Here is a 16,865-nt window from a genome sequence, read left to right on the forward strand (position 1 = left end):
TAACTAATGAACACCTCGGTGAAACAGGATAATTCTGAGCTGACCGCGTCTTGGAACGGTCGAAGAATTCAACGAATGCCCGCTTCGGAATTCATTAGCACCTGTAACGATTCACGAAATTTAATTAAGCGTCGAATATCGTGTGACTGCCGGCTGCTGCCTGTAGCAATAATTCGGGTTTCGCTGAGACGGACGAAGAGTAATATCCTTTGCTGGAGAAGAAAGATTTTCTAAAGTCTTGTAAAACTTCGTCCGTTTCCGTATACTGACTTCGCTCCTCGGGATTTTAATGCTACCAATTATTCTCACTGATCGTGTAACGTGAAAAATTTCCGTAAATTATTGCAACGACTTCAAACTATTTCCCTTTCATTTTTATTAGAGATAAAATGTTTTACATATTTCCGTATGATTTAGTTCGATTTTATTAATCGAAATAAAATTGAATCGAGAAAGAGGGAGTTTCATTTTCACGAAGGAAATATATAATTTTGAATTCTGAGTATTTTTGAAAGGTAACTATAAATTTGAGGGGTTGAAAAGTTATTAAGAAAATGATGAGTATTTCATTAATGATTATTGTTAGATTATATTGAATTGATTGTTGAGATTGTTGAATTAAATTTGTAGTGTTATTTTAATATTAAATACATTTGCATAAAGATATTTCGAAATACAATTCGAGATTAGCTAAAAATTCAAAGCGGTCAATTACCATATTACACGTGACAGAATTGAAATTATTTACAGTGGTTGCGAAGTTCTGTTATTTTTCACTTATTTCCGTTTCAATTGCGCAGTACCCATCTTATATATTTTAAGAAAAAAAATGCAAACGTATAGATACATTTGAACATAGCTAAAAAAATTCGAGGAACATGTTACTTTTAATAATATTTTCATAGAAAAATATTTGGTCTTTTAAAAATATCGTATGCATATCACAAAAGATTAATAATCGATAAGCTACTGACAAACTGCTAAATACGCTGTTGCACTTTTTCCAAAATTATACCACAAACAAACCACCCAACTTTAAACATCGCACGTTAAACGAAACGAAAGCAACACTGCTTGCGATGGACATTTCCCATGTGTCACAACCTAATACTTGGAGCAAACATCGTACGTTGTTCACCGAAAGGCTCCATGCAATTTTCCTGATTTGATTTCCTCCCTTTGACTCGATACACGGGGCTCCGTCTATCGTATCGAATCACCATTTCGTCCCTTTAAACATCAAATTAATGCCAATACGGTTTACGTCCCGCGCAACAGATCCCGTGGACCTGATCTTCAATGGGCTGACAATAAAGCGGCCGAAAGCGAAGATCAAGGAGAAGCTTCTGGAATTAGGATTGGCCACGGACCGCAAGCAGCTGCGGAAGAAGCGATCCAGAAAGAGCAACCACGGTGAGCGTGTGCACTCTATTTTTTCCCCGTGCTTTCTCCATTCTCTGCCTGTTTGCCTCCCTCGTCGCTTCTCCGTTTATCCCGTCTCGAGGGGGCAGCGAAGCAACCCCTTTTGTTCCAGTCGATCCTATCCCATTCCGTTCCATTCGCATCCGTCTTTCTTACCGACCTCGAACTTCGCAGCTGTTCTCCTTCGATCAGTCATTCGTTAACGCGATCGACGATGACTGCGTGCGGTAAACTCGTTCTCGGACCGAACGAGAGTAACGTTCTGGAGCGAATTAGTAGAGACTGAGCTGCTGGAACGAACGCAATGGGGAGGAAGCAATGGAGACGAGATCGACTTGCGTGGATTCTTTTATTTGAATTAAAGATTTCTAGTCACTATCGGTTGTTCAAATTTTCTTCCGAAATATCTCACGATCTAATACAGATTAATAGTCTATTAATAATATTTTACTTTTAATTCCTCAGCAAATGAATAACAAATTTCATCTGAATATCGTGTTTAATAGATAGGCAAAGAATGTGTATAGAAATGAAGTTAACTTATTTTGTTCGGTAGAAAATAAATAGTAATGTACATACTTTTTCTATAAAGCTACACATTTCTCAAATATTATTAAAATCACTCGAATTTTTATCAGTACGCACATAAAGTACTTATACCCAACTATACAGCTCCGTAAATGAATCGAAAAAAATTTGGTTACTAAAACCTCTCTAATAGATAGAGAAAATGACGCCATTGATGTCAGTTTTTGTTTCATCTCGATATCTCAATCCGTTGCTGAGATATAGGCGTTCAAAGTTTTTCACTTATACTACGGCGCGCAAGGTTGCGGCGCCAGTTATGAATGAACTTGACCCAGCTGATTTCCAGCAGGTGTTTACGCACTAATAGTAATAGTAAAAATCTGTCTAGCCGCTGTCTAGACAGACCACGTGACACTTGAATGAGATAGGTCAGTGACCAGGTGCGAGTGAGAGGTCCGAGTCCTTCCAACAAGGACAGACATAGTAAACGATTAAAAATTACCTTTCTCTTCACACGACGATATCTCAGGAACCGGAAGTTGGATCGAGATGATTCAAAAACCGTATTCAAGAGGAAGGTTTCCAGCTGCTAACAAGCCAAATGGCGTTAAACAAAAGTGTTTATCTTCGGAGATATAGCGCTTCAAAATTTTTTTTATTTTAATACGGATCAATCGGGGTTTTAAGACGATTGAGATATGTAAGTGACTGGGTGCGAGCGAGAGGTCCGAGTCCTTTTAACGAGACTGATATAGTAACCGATTAAAAATTGCACTTCTCTTCACACGACGATATCTCAGGAACCGGAAGTTGGATCGAGATGATTCGGAAATCGTTTTCAAGGGGAAGATTTCCAGCTTCTAACGAGCTAAATTTTGTTAAATAACTACTTTTATTTTCGGAGATATAACGCTTCCAATTTTGTATAATTTTAATACGAGTTAATCAGAGTTTTAAGTGGTTTTATTTTGGAAAATTTATAATTTTTGTGGTTAAATCCTATCAAACATTTGAAACCAATTCATTTACTAGATAAATATGTAAAATGAAGAAAAACTACTATTTTATTATGCAAATTGTCTTCGTAAAGAAAATTAGAAAAAAATTCCAAGACAAATCAGCTGAGATTTTCAAAATGTTTTTGCGAATCGTATTTATACGCATAACGATGAAACATCCGTGATGCATGACGTGACCCAGAAACGCTTGTGTCAAGAGGCGACTCAGTCGTTACGGCGTCTCATGCGGTGCTTCGAATTTTTCATCGACTGATTTTAAGTTTTGAAGCTCTGCAGAAGAGAATTTCAGACGTGAAATTAGCTCGAGTAAAGATGATTTTCATTTCGAACTGTTGAAGAGCAAGATCGATCGTATTCGTGAAGAAATTACCGATAGAATAAATGAAAGCAGTGACGAAGGTTTATTGGATGTAAGAAATTGAAAATTAGAGTGGTAGACTGTAACAATTTAAAATATTATATACTTTGCGATGAATCCAACGAAATACCATTGAGAATAAAATTTTGATTGAAATAAAGAAAAAATTAAAACCCCAAAAGGCAACGATTTCCATCGATTTTTAAGAAAACAATTTTAAGTCAACTTTCTAAGCTATGTTTCTGGCTTTTATGCACGTAACCTAGAAAGAATAGCGAACGTACGTAAGATTTCTGTTTCCAATTCGATGCTGTACCGAAACACGCGAGCAACCGATGGTGAAATCATCGCAGAATGCGAGACCTGTCATTTAATATCGAAAAACATGAATTTTAGTCGTAGCGTTTCTACTCCCAGGCCAATATCGCTGGTCCTTGCTTCCCACTACGCTGCAACGAATTCCATATCTATCAGCGTTATTGTTTTCCTCTTTCTTCCCGCGTCAGCTTATTTGTATTCAATGCGTCGTGATAGATCGCGTCGTGGATATGTACAAGGTTAGGAGATGAAGTATAAAAGCAAAGTTTTGCCACGGCTTACGTGCCATTGGAAGAACGTTTCCTAGCCGCTTGAATTGGGGAAATATTTTTCAACCCACCAAATTGAGGGCTTCTCCTTCCTTCCTAACCCTTCGCTACAAACGAAATTCCCTAGCATCAATTCAATTATCACTTGTACATTCATTTTCTGTTCATTTCAGGCAAATGATCGAAAGCATTTCAAATTTTAATGACACTTGAATCATGAAACTTAATTGAGCTTGGAAGTATTAAAATATGGCAACGCCACTTTTTTTTTTACTACTGATAGATGCAATATTTTCTATTAATATTGTTGATAACATGCGAGATACGAGGATGGACGTGGAGAAATTAATAGCTCCTTGAGGTTTTCGTGAAAACGCTGCAGTGCAGTATATGGATGCATATGTAACCTAGTCGTGTGTGACCTTATCTTGAGCACCACAATTCCACCCGCCTTTTGCTGCATACCCTCATGAGATCGTGATCCGTTATTTACTATTGAAAATCAGGACGCAGAGAAGGAGAATCAAGTTTTCTGAACCTTAATTTAAATTCCGTTCCTTTCTCGTGTACGCATGCACTTTTATTATCTTCAGAATCCTTCGGATATGTAACTGTGACCCCGTGATGTGAAACAGTTGTATTTTACTAACAGAAAACAATTTAAGCAAAGACTCGAAATTATCTTCTTTCTTATTTACAAACCGTCAATCTTTTTCATGTCCAAATTATTGCAAAGTCACAGTTTGATATAGAAATATATAGAAACAACAATTGTGTATAAAAAAAAGAACTAAAACTTCTGAATATTACAGAAATATTTTTGCATCGTTACACATGCAATTAAAAGCAATATATACAAATAAAAGCGTTAGTCTTATTGCAGGATTCCAATTTATATTACTATAACCTGATGCGTCCAACTTTTTATACTGTTCTCGAATTTTACGTAAACACTACATATCCGAAACCCCTGGCGAGCAGTTAATATCGATAGAAGCCATATCGAAAAGCGTTTGTATCCATTCTCCGTTACTTTGTAAAAAGGTAAATCGTCGTGGGAAACGCAGTCTGCCAGTAATTCCGACGGGGATGAGAGCGGCGACGAGGAGGCTGGAAAATCCCCCAGCAATAAGAACAAGGCCTCCAATAAAACAACGAACAACAAGGGGGCCAAGAAGAATGCTAAGAAACAGCCGACGATGGTTTACACGGACGCACAATTATCTGGCCTCTTGAAGGATGTCATCGAAAAAAGTGAGTGTAACACGCCCCTTTCCCTGCTTTCTTTGCCCCGTTTCAGTTTCATCGGGGCGGTTTCGGTGATTTATGGGGATAAAATGCGCGACAGCAACTTGGGATATTATGCTCGCCTCTTCCACACCTCGGGAGGACAAATGTCCTTCGAGGACGCGGGAGGGCAGAGAGATCCGCGGCGATCGTTCACGAGTAAAGAGAAGCGGGTGGAAAATGATTTGTCAAAGAGGCTGTTGCTTAGGGTACAAATGTGGTTCGCGTCACGAGGCAACGGTTTATCCCTCTGGTGGATTTTGGTGAAGGACATCGTTAAAAAACGATCCTGGTCCCCCCGTTTCGCGTGCAGCCACTGTGCCAATCATTTATCAGAATATGTGTCGCGCCACCCTTAAAAGTGATCGTGGCCTTCAGTTTTTATTGCGTTTTCGTGAACTTCCATTTGTTCTTGTAATGGGAAAGTTCAATCTTCTTTTAATCAATGCGATATAATTGTTAATTTACGTTCGATATCGCGAATATTTTAGATTTTCCTTATTGCTAAATTTCTTCAGTTAGAAATACTATATTTTCAAAATTTTGATAAGAAAGTATTGAAATTTGTATAGACGTATTCACTAAAACTATCGAATTGAAAGTATATATCTTAAATCATATGATAACATATTGTTGGAGAAATGAATTAAAAACCATTCCAGAGAGCATTAAATTGACAGAAATAGATCTTTCGAAAGAATTCACCAAAATTTCTACCTCAATTTTACGTTCTCGTTAAAACTTGAATGCGAGTAACACAAATTTACTGTCTCAGCGTTTTCCAACTTTGCCAAAAAGGAATTCCGCGCGGAAAGAAATTAAAGATAAAAGTTATTGCTCTTAAAACTTTTTAATCAAGACGCTGCAGTTTAAGCAGATTAAAAGTTGAGCTATGCAAACAAGAATGGGGAATAACTATTCCTTTGAAAATATAACAGAATGCTAGTAATTTCTATCGAAATTATTAACCGTCTATCGAGCACGGTCCTCTTAGCTTTCCGTCAGTTCGAATCGATCGCGTTTCACGATTAACTATCCGTATGGAAATGCGCAATAATAGAGCCGTTTGATAAATCAGATATGAGTGAAGCTCTGGAATGGCTCAAGGAATCCCTGCAGGATGCTCTGGACGATTGGGACGAGGAAAGCTCCGAAGGTATCCCCTTAGTCCCGCTGACAGATTATTCGTCGGCCGCGATGGATTCACCGAGCTTTCAAAAGCTTATTCGAGCTATGGGATTCGCACCTCCTGCTGATGAACAAGAATCTTACTGGCGTATACCGGCTAATATGCTTAGCTCAATGATTCAGAAGCGCTGTAATCTCATCGAGGCTGCATTGGCAGGAAATTTCATCCTCGAAGGTATTATTCTTCTATCGTTCTCTTACATTTTAAATAGACGCGTGTGTATTAAGTAATTTAAAGAATTTTCAGTTTAATAGCATTGAAACATTACCTTTTGCAATCGTTGCCCTGCAATTCGTACGATCGCAAATTCAATGAAAACGTTGATTTAATTGAAGTGTGCAAGCAAGTACGAATAGATGCAATGGAAAGAAGGGAATTTTAATTGTTAGATTTCATTTTGTGTTCCTCTATGTTTTATGAATAGAACCAAAGGCAGTTTCTGTAAAGGGGCAGTCTGACAACGATAAAAACCAGGATAGCGATGACGATGTCGACGTTCTAGATAATATTAAGAGATACTTCAGTTCCAAAGGTACGCACGTAACTCTCGTAAATTTTGTGTTAATGTTCAACATTGGCTTTATCGGCTATTATTAGAGTGATTACTTTAACTAACGGAATAAAATGTTCTCAAAAACTTCACCGTTTCCCCATAATCCTCTACTGAAATTGTTAAAATGATATCGTTCATTTTCGTATCAAAGCACAGTAAAATTCGTTAAAAAGGATATGATCTTGAAAACGTTCTTCGTGAACCTTCAACACATTTTGCTTTCTCATTTTAATCAAATCAGAGGAAGAATGAAGTCGACTAACTCCAGTTGTACGAATCGCTCAGCACGTCTAAATTAATATACAATTTTTAGTCGAACCAGTGCCATCGACTTCTCGCAGTTTTAATTCTGAGGGTAGTTCCACACCAAGGTCATTAAAAAGTTCCGCAACTCCCTCGAGGTCGATCGAACAGGACGATACAGAAGTGGAGGAACTGAGGGCAGAACGCACGCAGACAGTCGGTACGTGTCGTTACTCTCTGAATAAAGTGCTGTATGCCCTCTGTAGGTGACACCTGAAGCCTTGAATGCCTTGGATATTTACCAGCAAACATATTTAACGATTACACAATCTCTATCAATACTGCAATTACATGGCTGTCAATATTTGTTACAGAAAATCGGAAAAGCGAGAAAAAGAAGTCTGGCGGGCGCATCAGTCATCTCGTCGAGTCGTCTGACTCTGAAATGGAAATAGAAACGGAGGCTAACGACGCGCGAGGTAAAGAACAAAAAGCAATTGCAGCTAGACGAAGTGAGAATTACGAGATGCATGGTATTATTTTGTTCTTACGGTTCGTTAACATTTCTGGACGTTTGTTAAAGACGAAGGGAAGCGATATCGATCCGACGGCTCGGACAAGGAAAACGAAACCGTGAAAAAACGTCGCCTGTTGGACAGCGACGAGGAAAAGGAGCCATTAACGTCTCAGGATACCGAGCAGAAACGCGGTAGGACGATAATTAGTGACGACGAGGAAGAACCAGCGCAAGAGCAGCGTAATCAACAAAGATCGTCTCGCGTTATTATTAGCGATGATGAAGATTAATATAGGAAAATAATCCCGTAGCTTTGAACAATTTTATACATCACTCTTCACTTTAGTTATTGAAAAACGTAATAACCTCTACTTCGATAAAAATATTTTTCCTACACTTCTGTATCGTCTGTACGAAAATAAAGGTACACCTGCCAGAACATCGCGTTTAACGTACGCTTCTTACACTAGAAAGAAACCGATATTAATACTTTTGCAATACATGAGTAACTAACGAAAAGTTTAACAGATGGAATTACCATTCAGTCGAGTGATTCGCAAGCGAAATTCCAATTCGCACGCGAGGAATTGCAATTGCGTACTGGAAAAATGAACTTACCGACAGCTGCGTGGATAAAACAGCTTCGATCCCCGGGTCTGTCCAAGAATTTGGGCGTCTCCGACCAAGGTGTGCACCACCTCTGGTCTACACCGCCACCCAATATGCCCTTACAGGTAATTGGACGCACCCGGGGTACACTTCAGGGTGCCAAGAAAAACAGTTCCCGAAAGGCGTCCACATTTCGCCAAGTAACTACCAGGCGCGCATGACGTCAGAGGTGGTTGGCAGCACCCAGTGCTGGGGCACCCAACGCCGCTGGCAGCCTCCTTCCTCGCATGCGACCCGGCTCCTCGGTTGGCCAATGTGGATGATTTTACGTCTTTTGATGGGCAGGTGAGGAGTCTTGGCGAGTGTCAACGATACGTACGCATGTATCGAACATAATTGCTGTCGAAGACCAGCCCTTCGCCTTTTTCCATACGCCTTCGACGACGCGGACCGCGCCTACGTTCGTGGGACGACGCGTTATGTCGCCGCAAGGACTCCGCGAGTCGCGGATTCCTCACCAGGGGCTCATATTATCATAGGAACGGTGAATAAAGCTACATGCATAAATGCATATACATGCATACCTACCAATATAGTTGATACAACCCGACGAGGTAAGGCTCGAACGATTTGTCTGCTAATTATTGTTCCTTCGTCACCTGTAACGTAATAACGGTTATCATGAGGAAATTAAAAGATATATTAAAGCTTGCAAAAGTTATTCTTTTTTTTTTATATGTATTTTTAATATATTTTGTATATGGAATTGCTTAATATCTTTAATGTTGTTTATTTATCTTCCATTTCTGCATATTGGAGCTTTAATGAAACGTATATGGAATTAATAATATACATTTGTAAGGGTAGAATGTGCTAAAGATTTCTTTATGGTGTTCAATTATAAATATCTGAGGCTACATTCACGTATAGTGCGACGTATGTTATATATTGTTCATGAATTACTAGAAAAGATGAAACAGTGTGCATGTAAAAGTAACAAATGAAACTTGAAGACTGAGAAGTTCGATCTTACGCGAATTTGTATACATAAGTACTGCAATGTATAACTCTTGCAATCGATATGAACGATCGATTAAATTGATATCGTATTATAGCACGAGCAAGACCATCAGTATTCAATTACAATTATACGAATGGGTGCAATATTATCGAATTAAAAAGATATCATTGTACCTTCATCTGAGATTAAAGATTAATTTCAATTAACGTTCGTTACCAGAGTAGAGCAGCACTGTTAAACAAATTCGTTTTTTTTTAATTATAACAGTTCCTTAGTACGTAATAATCAGCACGTAGCGAAAGAAGTCTAGATTTCATTACAATTGCGCTAAAACAAAACCTGAAATATCACATTTACGAGCTTAATTAAATATCGACGTTGATCTGCGGCCTTAAAAATTGCTCGCGTCCGATTGATGGACCCCGCGACCTTACGTAAAGAATATAAATTTGAATTGAAATTATTTGCTTGCTTCAGAAGTTCTTACGGGTATAGGGTATCAGAAGTATTGATGACATCGCGTCAATCGAGAGATTCCGGAAGGGTAGCCACGTGCATTCTAATCTCGACTTTTAAATGCCAGGCGAACACGACGCGCCAGGTGGTCGTTTGCGTCGATGGTCCACTGGCGGATCGACGTGCCGCGACAAAACACGTGGCTATAGTAACAGGAGTCCAGGAACGCAGACGAGTCGCTCGCGACTTATTCGTGTCGCATGTGTTCCTAGTAAATGCGCGGGCTCCTTATACGGTTGTAGGCGGATGGCATCCTCTCTTAATCCCCCCACTCTGTTCACTGTGCCTTCAGCGATCGTTTCTAATCATTTTACGCGTCGCATTTGTTATATGAGAAACGTGTGTCATGGCCAATTATTTTGATCGTTGGTATAAGAAAACTCGCATTTGTATAGCATTTGTGAATTGATGTAGCTATATTTATAGAACACACGCATTATTTTTTTATTTAAATACGAAGGAATGATATAAATTGCAATTGGAAATTAAAAGATTATCATTTGTTATATTTGCGTAGTAGTTTGTACTGTGATATCGTTTTAAATGTACTCTGGTTGGTAATTATTTAAAAAGGCGCACGTGTTTTTAAACATTTATTATAATCCATGATGAAAGTGTAATTTATGTAATGTAGACCTTGATTGGTTTACCTTTTAAATTCGTTTGCTTATCAACACTTGAAAGCTGGATACCATTAATTGTGGAAATGAGAATGATAAATTCAAATGGAACAATTTTTATAATCAATTATGTAATGTCGTATCAGTCTATCTCTTATATATTTCCTTAAAAGTATTTAAAAGTAAAATAAACATCGTTGTCGTAGACTTCTGTTCAAATGACAAACTATTGAACAAAATAATTACCTGTGTATAAAGTTTCAGTAAAACATTCTAAACTATTTATCATATTGAAGCAAAATTTTCTCGTTAAATAATGTATTACGTACATTTACATAAATGGATGATATTTGAAACTAAAATCGTGGTTAAATAAAACCACTCATCTTCCACAAGTGTACTTAACAGACAGAACAAATATTCTTAACGCGAATATCTACAGATCGAAATACGGAAGTTCTCAATTCCAGCTTTTGTCGCACAAACGCATTTAAAGGATACCTTTAAAAACCACTTCGCATTTATTAACAGAATATTTGAGAGAAATCACACATAAGCGATACTTAATCACTAAAATCAGCATTAATTCTTCATAATGTACTTACGAATTAATTCTTAATAGAGAGAAACTCCTAGGCAATGGCGATTCGTAGTTGAAATTAACAAGGATGCTGCTCCAGACAGGACCTTTCGATAACACGCCAGGATCGACACTACGGAAGCGACAGCGCTCTTTCTCCTTCGCATGCAGTTTCCCATATGCGCATGCGTTCGACAGCCAAACACCACGTCGCTGAAACTGTAAAACGCACAGTTTCGTTTTAAAATTTTTCCATCTTCTGCATAAACTTGGGAATAACTACTGACATTAAGCTTGAGGATCATATATTGTACAAATGTAAAGAAAAAAATTCAAGAAAAAAGGACTCATTAAATGTCGATAATATTAAGAACTTATTATATTAATTATCGATAATATCAAATGGAAATAGAGACTGATATAGTTCCACGAAGCCGCTACTGGTCACAAGTATCTTCTATAATTTTTATGAATAATAATAAACTCCTACAATTTATTATTATATAGATACATATGTTTTTCTAATTGTTAATTATTCGTGTGACGTGTTATTCGCAATTTAATCCCGCAGCAATAGATGATTTCTTTATTATTATTGGATTGTTTTGAATGCTTGCTAGCTTGTGGCAACTTGTTGCGTAAAAATGGCGCGGCCACGGCACACGAACAGTTTCGTCACGTTCTTATATCGCGCGTGACTCGTGTCCTACGTGCGCATCAACTGCGCGAGTCATCTGCGGACAGTCGTCTTCTTATCAGAGTAACATGAGATCGAGTAAGTCTCTTGCATTGTGCAACGGCGCGTAATATGAAGTAGTCTCTCTCTTTCTCTTTTTCTCTCTATTTCTCTCTCTTTCTCGCTTTTATTTTAAACAAATATGTAAATAAACGATCGCCAATGATATGCATTAAATAATATGATTCATTGAACTAAAAATGCACATGGTGAAAATAAAGAACAACGTGCTTTCTGTCGCCGCTACGTATCAATTAATTTCTTTCTTGCTGCGATCGTCACGTCTTATGAGAAACGATCAAACGCCACTTAACTTCGTGACGACCCTGTCAATACGTTAATTTATCGAAAATTCTTACGTTCATGAATGATTCAGGTTCGAAGCATACAATTGCAGTCGTAATCACTGATTTGTTTCAGGACTTACATTCACGAGAAGCTGTTAAAGCTGTTAAGCTGTTAAAATAAATTATTTCGCTTGCTTCTTTAAAATGTGTAATTAACTTGCATATATCTATGAACGTAACTATTTTCTGCTAAATTGTAAAAAATAAACATTTGCGCAATAATTGTGCTCTAACAAACATCATTTGTGTATTTGGAATCTAGATTATCCCATAATTAACTACTTAACTCTTTCTAGACACTTCTTCTTTATAATATTCATTTGTTATTACGTTATACACAATTGAGCAAATACACAATTATACTATTTAAAATTACTATATCGCATTTAAGTGCGACAAGCATTTTTCTCCATCTTTATAGCAACATACTCGTTCACTTCAACTACTTCAATTTTTTTATTAACTCTACTCCCACCAATTGTCCCTTAATAACACAAAACTGACATAGCACAGAATTACAAAAAAAATTCAGCTCGTACCTTTTCACGTAGAACTGGACGCTCTCGCATCATCTTCCTTCGCTCAGGGTCGAGCAAGCAACCCTCGCACGGTGGCCCCATCTGCATATGCGTGATCACGCACTCCCGTATCACCTCGAGGCCAGGTTTATCACACATTCACGCATACCCACGAGTCCAGGTATCACAGCAGAGCATACACGAAGCGCCGTAGGCGCGGCGCCCAAATTCACCGAGGTCTGCCGCGTTTTCGGCGCTATCGAACGTCCCTGGTCCCTCCTCCACGGCCCCTCGCACCCCTTTCGCCCATCGCTCGATGGTCCTGAAGAACTCCACCACGGCCATGGTAGCCTGCTGCCCGCGTTGTCCAGCGCGTTGCCGAAATTTTCAGATGATTGATGGCCATTGATGTCCGGGCCAATCCAGGGCTCCTCCTCGAGGACCGGAAGTCGCGCGACGCGGGAATATTCGTGCTGTGCGCGTCCTCCCTCTTTCGCCACTGATTTCTACACGTGTGCATCGAGCGTAAAGCGGCCGCCACACTGAAACATTCTTCGTAGGAGTATTGTGTTTTCCAAGTGTTAGTGAGAGTACGAGTAGTCATTGTAGAATTATAATTTTATTGAGAATGCAAAACAAAATGTTGTTGCTAAAATAGAAACGTTGACGAATAATATTTGTCAGTATTATATTTTTATTTTATTTTAGTTTAGTTTCTGTCGCTGTTTAATAGTCGTGTAACGAATGGGAAGATAATATATCTGTAGAGAAATTTATTAAAGGGATTAAATAATTTGTTGCACTCAATACTGTGATGTATGTACTTATATACTTTATTTATTACTGTCGTTTCTAATTTTCATTTTGCTCTTTGCATCCTTGCTGCTCGCTTACGACTGATCAATTTTCCCTGAAAATTCACCCTGCTCCCCATGCACTCCTCATGCATTCGTTCTTCAGATTTTCGCAGTCACGTTCACGCTATAGCGAGGCTACGACTTTATATGGCATTAATTAGGTTCGTATTTGATGCTATTAAATGTTCGTAGTTGTCAAACTAACGCTTCTGAACTTCGTGATATTTGCAGGGTTGGTGAGTCGACTGAGATTGCTCTGAGTCACTTATTTTGTAATTGCAAGATTAATGAGTTATTTGTCTGTAGTTTAATATATTTCGTTGACAACCCTTGCAATGTGTCCTTAAGTTAGCTTCCAATATTGAGGTAGAGATTATCTCTATGTTAATGCAAGATGGAGCAAAGGCGATGATACAGTTTCCTTCTAAAAAAGACGATTTCTATACTCTGATAAACAACTTAACAATTTCTGTTGTTGAAGTAGTAAAATATTGTAGGATGTGAATGGTACTGCTCGCGTGCGACTGGATATGCGTGAAACTTAGAATGTCAGAATGTTTAGAAGGGAATAAATGGAGTGATTGCGTGAAAAAGAGTGTTTAGAACCTGACGACAGGATCGTGTGACTGAGAATGATCGTTTGAGGAATCGATGCACGAGGAATGCATGGAGAACAGGGTGAATCTGAGGAGCGAAAGAAGTCAGTGAACAGTGAGCAGCGATAGCGTAAAAAACAGAGTTAATAGCGAATAGCGAATAGTTAAACAGCGAATTAGAAAGTAGAGTCAGAAAGTAAAAAGCGACTAGTGACTAAGCACTGTTAGTTAATACATTTATTTATTAGCGAACGTAAAAATTGTTTCTCTTGTTTAACTTAAAAATGACTTTCTTTACAGTCGTTTCAAAGGAAGATGCAACATTTAAGTGTTCTGCATCTCAAATGAATTATTGTTACAAAATGTAAATCTGTAATTGTACATTCTCTTCACATTTATTATTCACCAATAATATTCGTCAACAATAGACAGAGTGCATAACTCGCGTATCACCATCGCACTTGACAATGGTGCCTAATTCCTTTCCTTTACTCGCGTATTTTCTTCCTCGCCCGCTTCTAGTTTCAATTATAATTATCAAATTAAAAATGAACAATAACAAACAGATCTGGGCACACAGAAAAAAAAAAATTAGTGAACTTGCATGTGTATGCGAAAAGGGCGATCGAACGAGCTGCTTACCAACCGCCAGTATCAAGGTGCGCCTTGACCAAGGTCACGGTGGTGATCCCATTTTCCTGGTCCTTCCTGGTAGCAAGAGGTAGATCCCGATTTGTACTGCAGGCCATCGCGCGCAGTGCAACATTTTCATCGAACTGCAGCTAGCGAAGGGAACGGAAAAGGGAAAGGGGTGGCTGAGAGGAGAAGGGTAGGACCGAGCGTCGATGAAAAGGTCAAAGGTTCCAGGTGTGTTTGCGTTTCGTGCACTGGTGTTACAGCTGCTGCCTCTTCCGCGGCTCTGTTCGCCGTTGCATCAGCAACATGTATGTTCTTTATTAACAACAATTAACATTTGCCCATTGTTTAAAGCACGGCTCCCCTCCGTCCCGTTTGCCAATTTGGTAACGCGGTGCCAGCGATGGCGATCAGGGTTCACGGCGAGGGCCATCACGTACGGAGGCCGCGTTCACGACGTAGGCCTAAATCCCTCCATTATTTATTGTTCCGCTGTTTGCAAACGTAAGTTGCAAAATGAGGTAATGCGCGTTGTAAAGGTTGCACATAGAACGTTACACGTACCCCAGGCTCGCTCGAGAGTAACCGTGAGCGGTAAAAATATATAAATATATATTATTTTGCATATTCAGCTCACAATCGTTATGTGCATGCGTCTACGAGCAATTACAATCTTGAAGTTTGTTAATTTATTTTGTATTAAAACGTGCGTTATTTTTATATAAATAGTTCGATTATGTTTAGTCGTATCTTTAATGTTTAAATTAATCGTACTTGAAATTATAAATGTAGTTGAGGATATGAAATATAAATTTGGGTCTTGTCATTGAATAATTGGTAACGATATTGTATTAATATTGTTGATTAATTTCAAGCATTAGTTATTTCGTTCTATTTATTATATATGCAAAAGTGTGTATGATTTGGTGATTTTGCAATATTTATTAGACGATTTAACAATTTATTATTCATGATATCTCGTTAGACTGTTATTCATTGTTAATTATAGATTGCTTCTAACGATTTGATACGTATAATAAAATTTGTTGCAATTGTTGGAGATCGTACTCGATAATATTACTGGATGGCAATATGGCTTTTTGGTAACAGGAAAGCATCCATAAAAAGCAGTATTTCTTTGTATTTTTTTTAGTTAAATGTTACTAAATGGATAAATATTAAATCGTTATCGATAATGTTCATTTAAGTTACTTGCATGACAAATTTATCTATACTGACCGAAGACGAGTAACATTTTTAATTGAATTATTAATTCATCTTGCATTCTCTCTGCAAAATTATTTAAATATTGTCTAACTATAATGTTATTATTAATCGTTCATGAATTAACGAAGAGTTTATATCGTATTTGGAATTAATTAAAGAATCTCATCTTTTCATCCACCTCGCATTTGTTCTTATAAATTACAGTACTATTTAGTTATAAATTACAGTACTCCCTTTCCTCTCTCTTTCTCTGTCTCCTATAATTTCATTTATACAATCAATGTTATTTTATTTCAAGGCACACCATATACCTATAAATGCATAAATATCTAATACGTTTAACAATACGCTCATCAATGTAAATTTATACATTTAATTCTATTTCAATCTAGCCCACCATTTGTTTGAAAACACTTGCGTAAAAAGTTTCGACGCGTTCTATCGAATAAGAAAAAAATAGAACGTTATCTGTAAAAGTGCCGTTACGTTATTAACAAAGAAATAATTGATTAATAATATAATTACAATGTTATCTTGTTGCGCAACACAATGCATCGAAGATAAGGTCACTTCGAGTTCGTGCTGATTGTTGGGAATGATTTGCCGCCGCTAAAACATGTTACTATACACCAGCGATTGGCAAGCGATCGACCAACGTGCCGTTTCTACTTTCCCAATACTCAAATTTACCAGTCTCCGGTTATGTCTGATGCACCATTATGTACTTGATTACGGTAGGTTAGTTGCATCGGTCACGTCACGTCTGATATTCAAACAGGTCATAGAACTTATGATCGCGTCACTTTCACCTCGTGGTTCATGCATACGTAGTTATGCACGTAGTCACACCGTCGATATTATAGGTATCGTCCAACCGACACGCGCTTACTTTGCTGATA

General features: G+C 38.0%; 1 protein-coding gene across 1 annotated transcript in view; it reads left to right on the forward strand.

The window, feature by feature from the left end:
* The window catches only part of Timeout (circadian regulator timeout), a 222,555-nt gene extending 214,559 nt beyond the window's left edge, over window positions 1-7,996 (forward strand). Inside the window, exons 21-27 of the mRNA XM_076897229.1 lie at window positions 1,279-1,413; window positions 4,959-5,168; window positions 6,280-6,564; window positions 6,815-6,922; window positions 7,257-7,448; window positions 7,492-7,665; window positions 7,770-7,996. Coding sequence (XP_076753344.1) covers window positions 1,279-1,413; window positions 4,959-5,168; window positions 6,280-6,564; window positions 6,815-6,922; window positions 7,257-7,448; window positions 7,492-7,665; window positions 7,770-7,993 — 1,328 coding nt within the window. The 3' untranslated portion in view covers window positions 7,994-7,996. The remainder of the gene's footprint in view (window positions 1-1,278; window positions 1,414-4,958; window positions 5,169-6,279; window positions 6,565-6,814; window positions 6,923-7,256; window positions 7,449-7,491; window positions 7,666-7,769) is intronic.
* Window positions 7,997-16,865: the final 8,869 nt, after the last annotated feature.

The sequence above is a fragment of the Xylocopa sonorina genome, chromosome 6 (genome assembly GCF_050948175.1).
Source record: "Xylocopa sonorina isolate GNS202 chromosome 6, iyXylSono1_principal, whole genome shotgun sequence".
NCBI classification, from domain to species: Eukaryota; Metazoa; Arthropoda; class Insecta; order Hymenoptera; family Apidae; genus Xylocopa; species Xylocopa sonorina.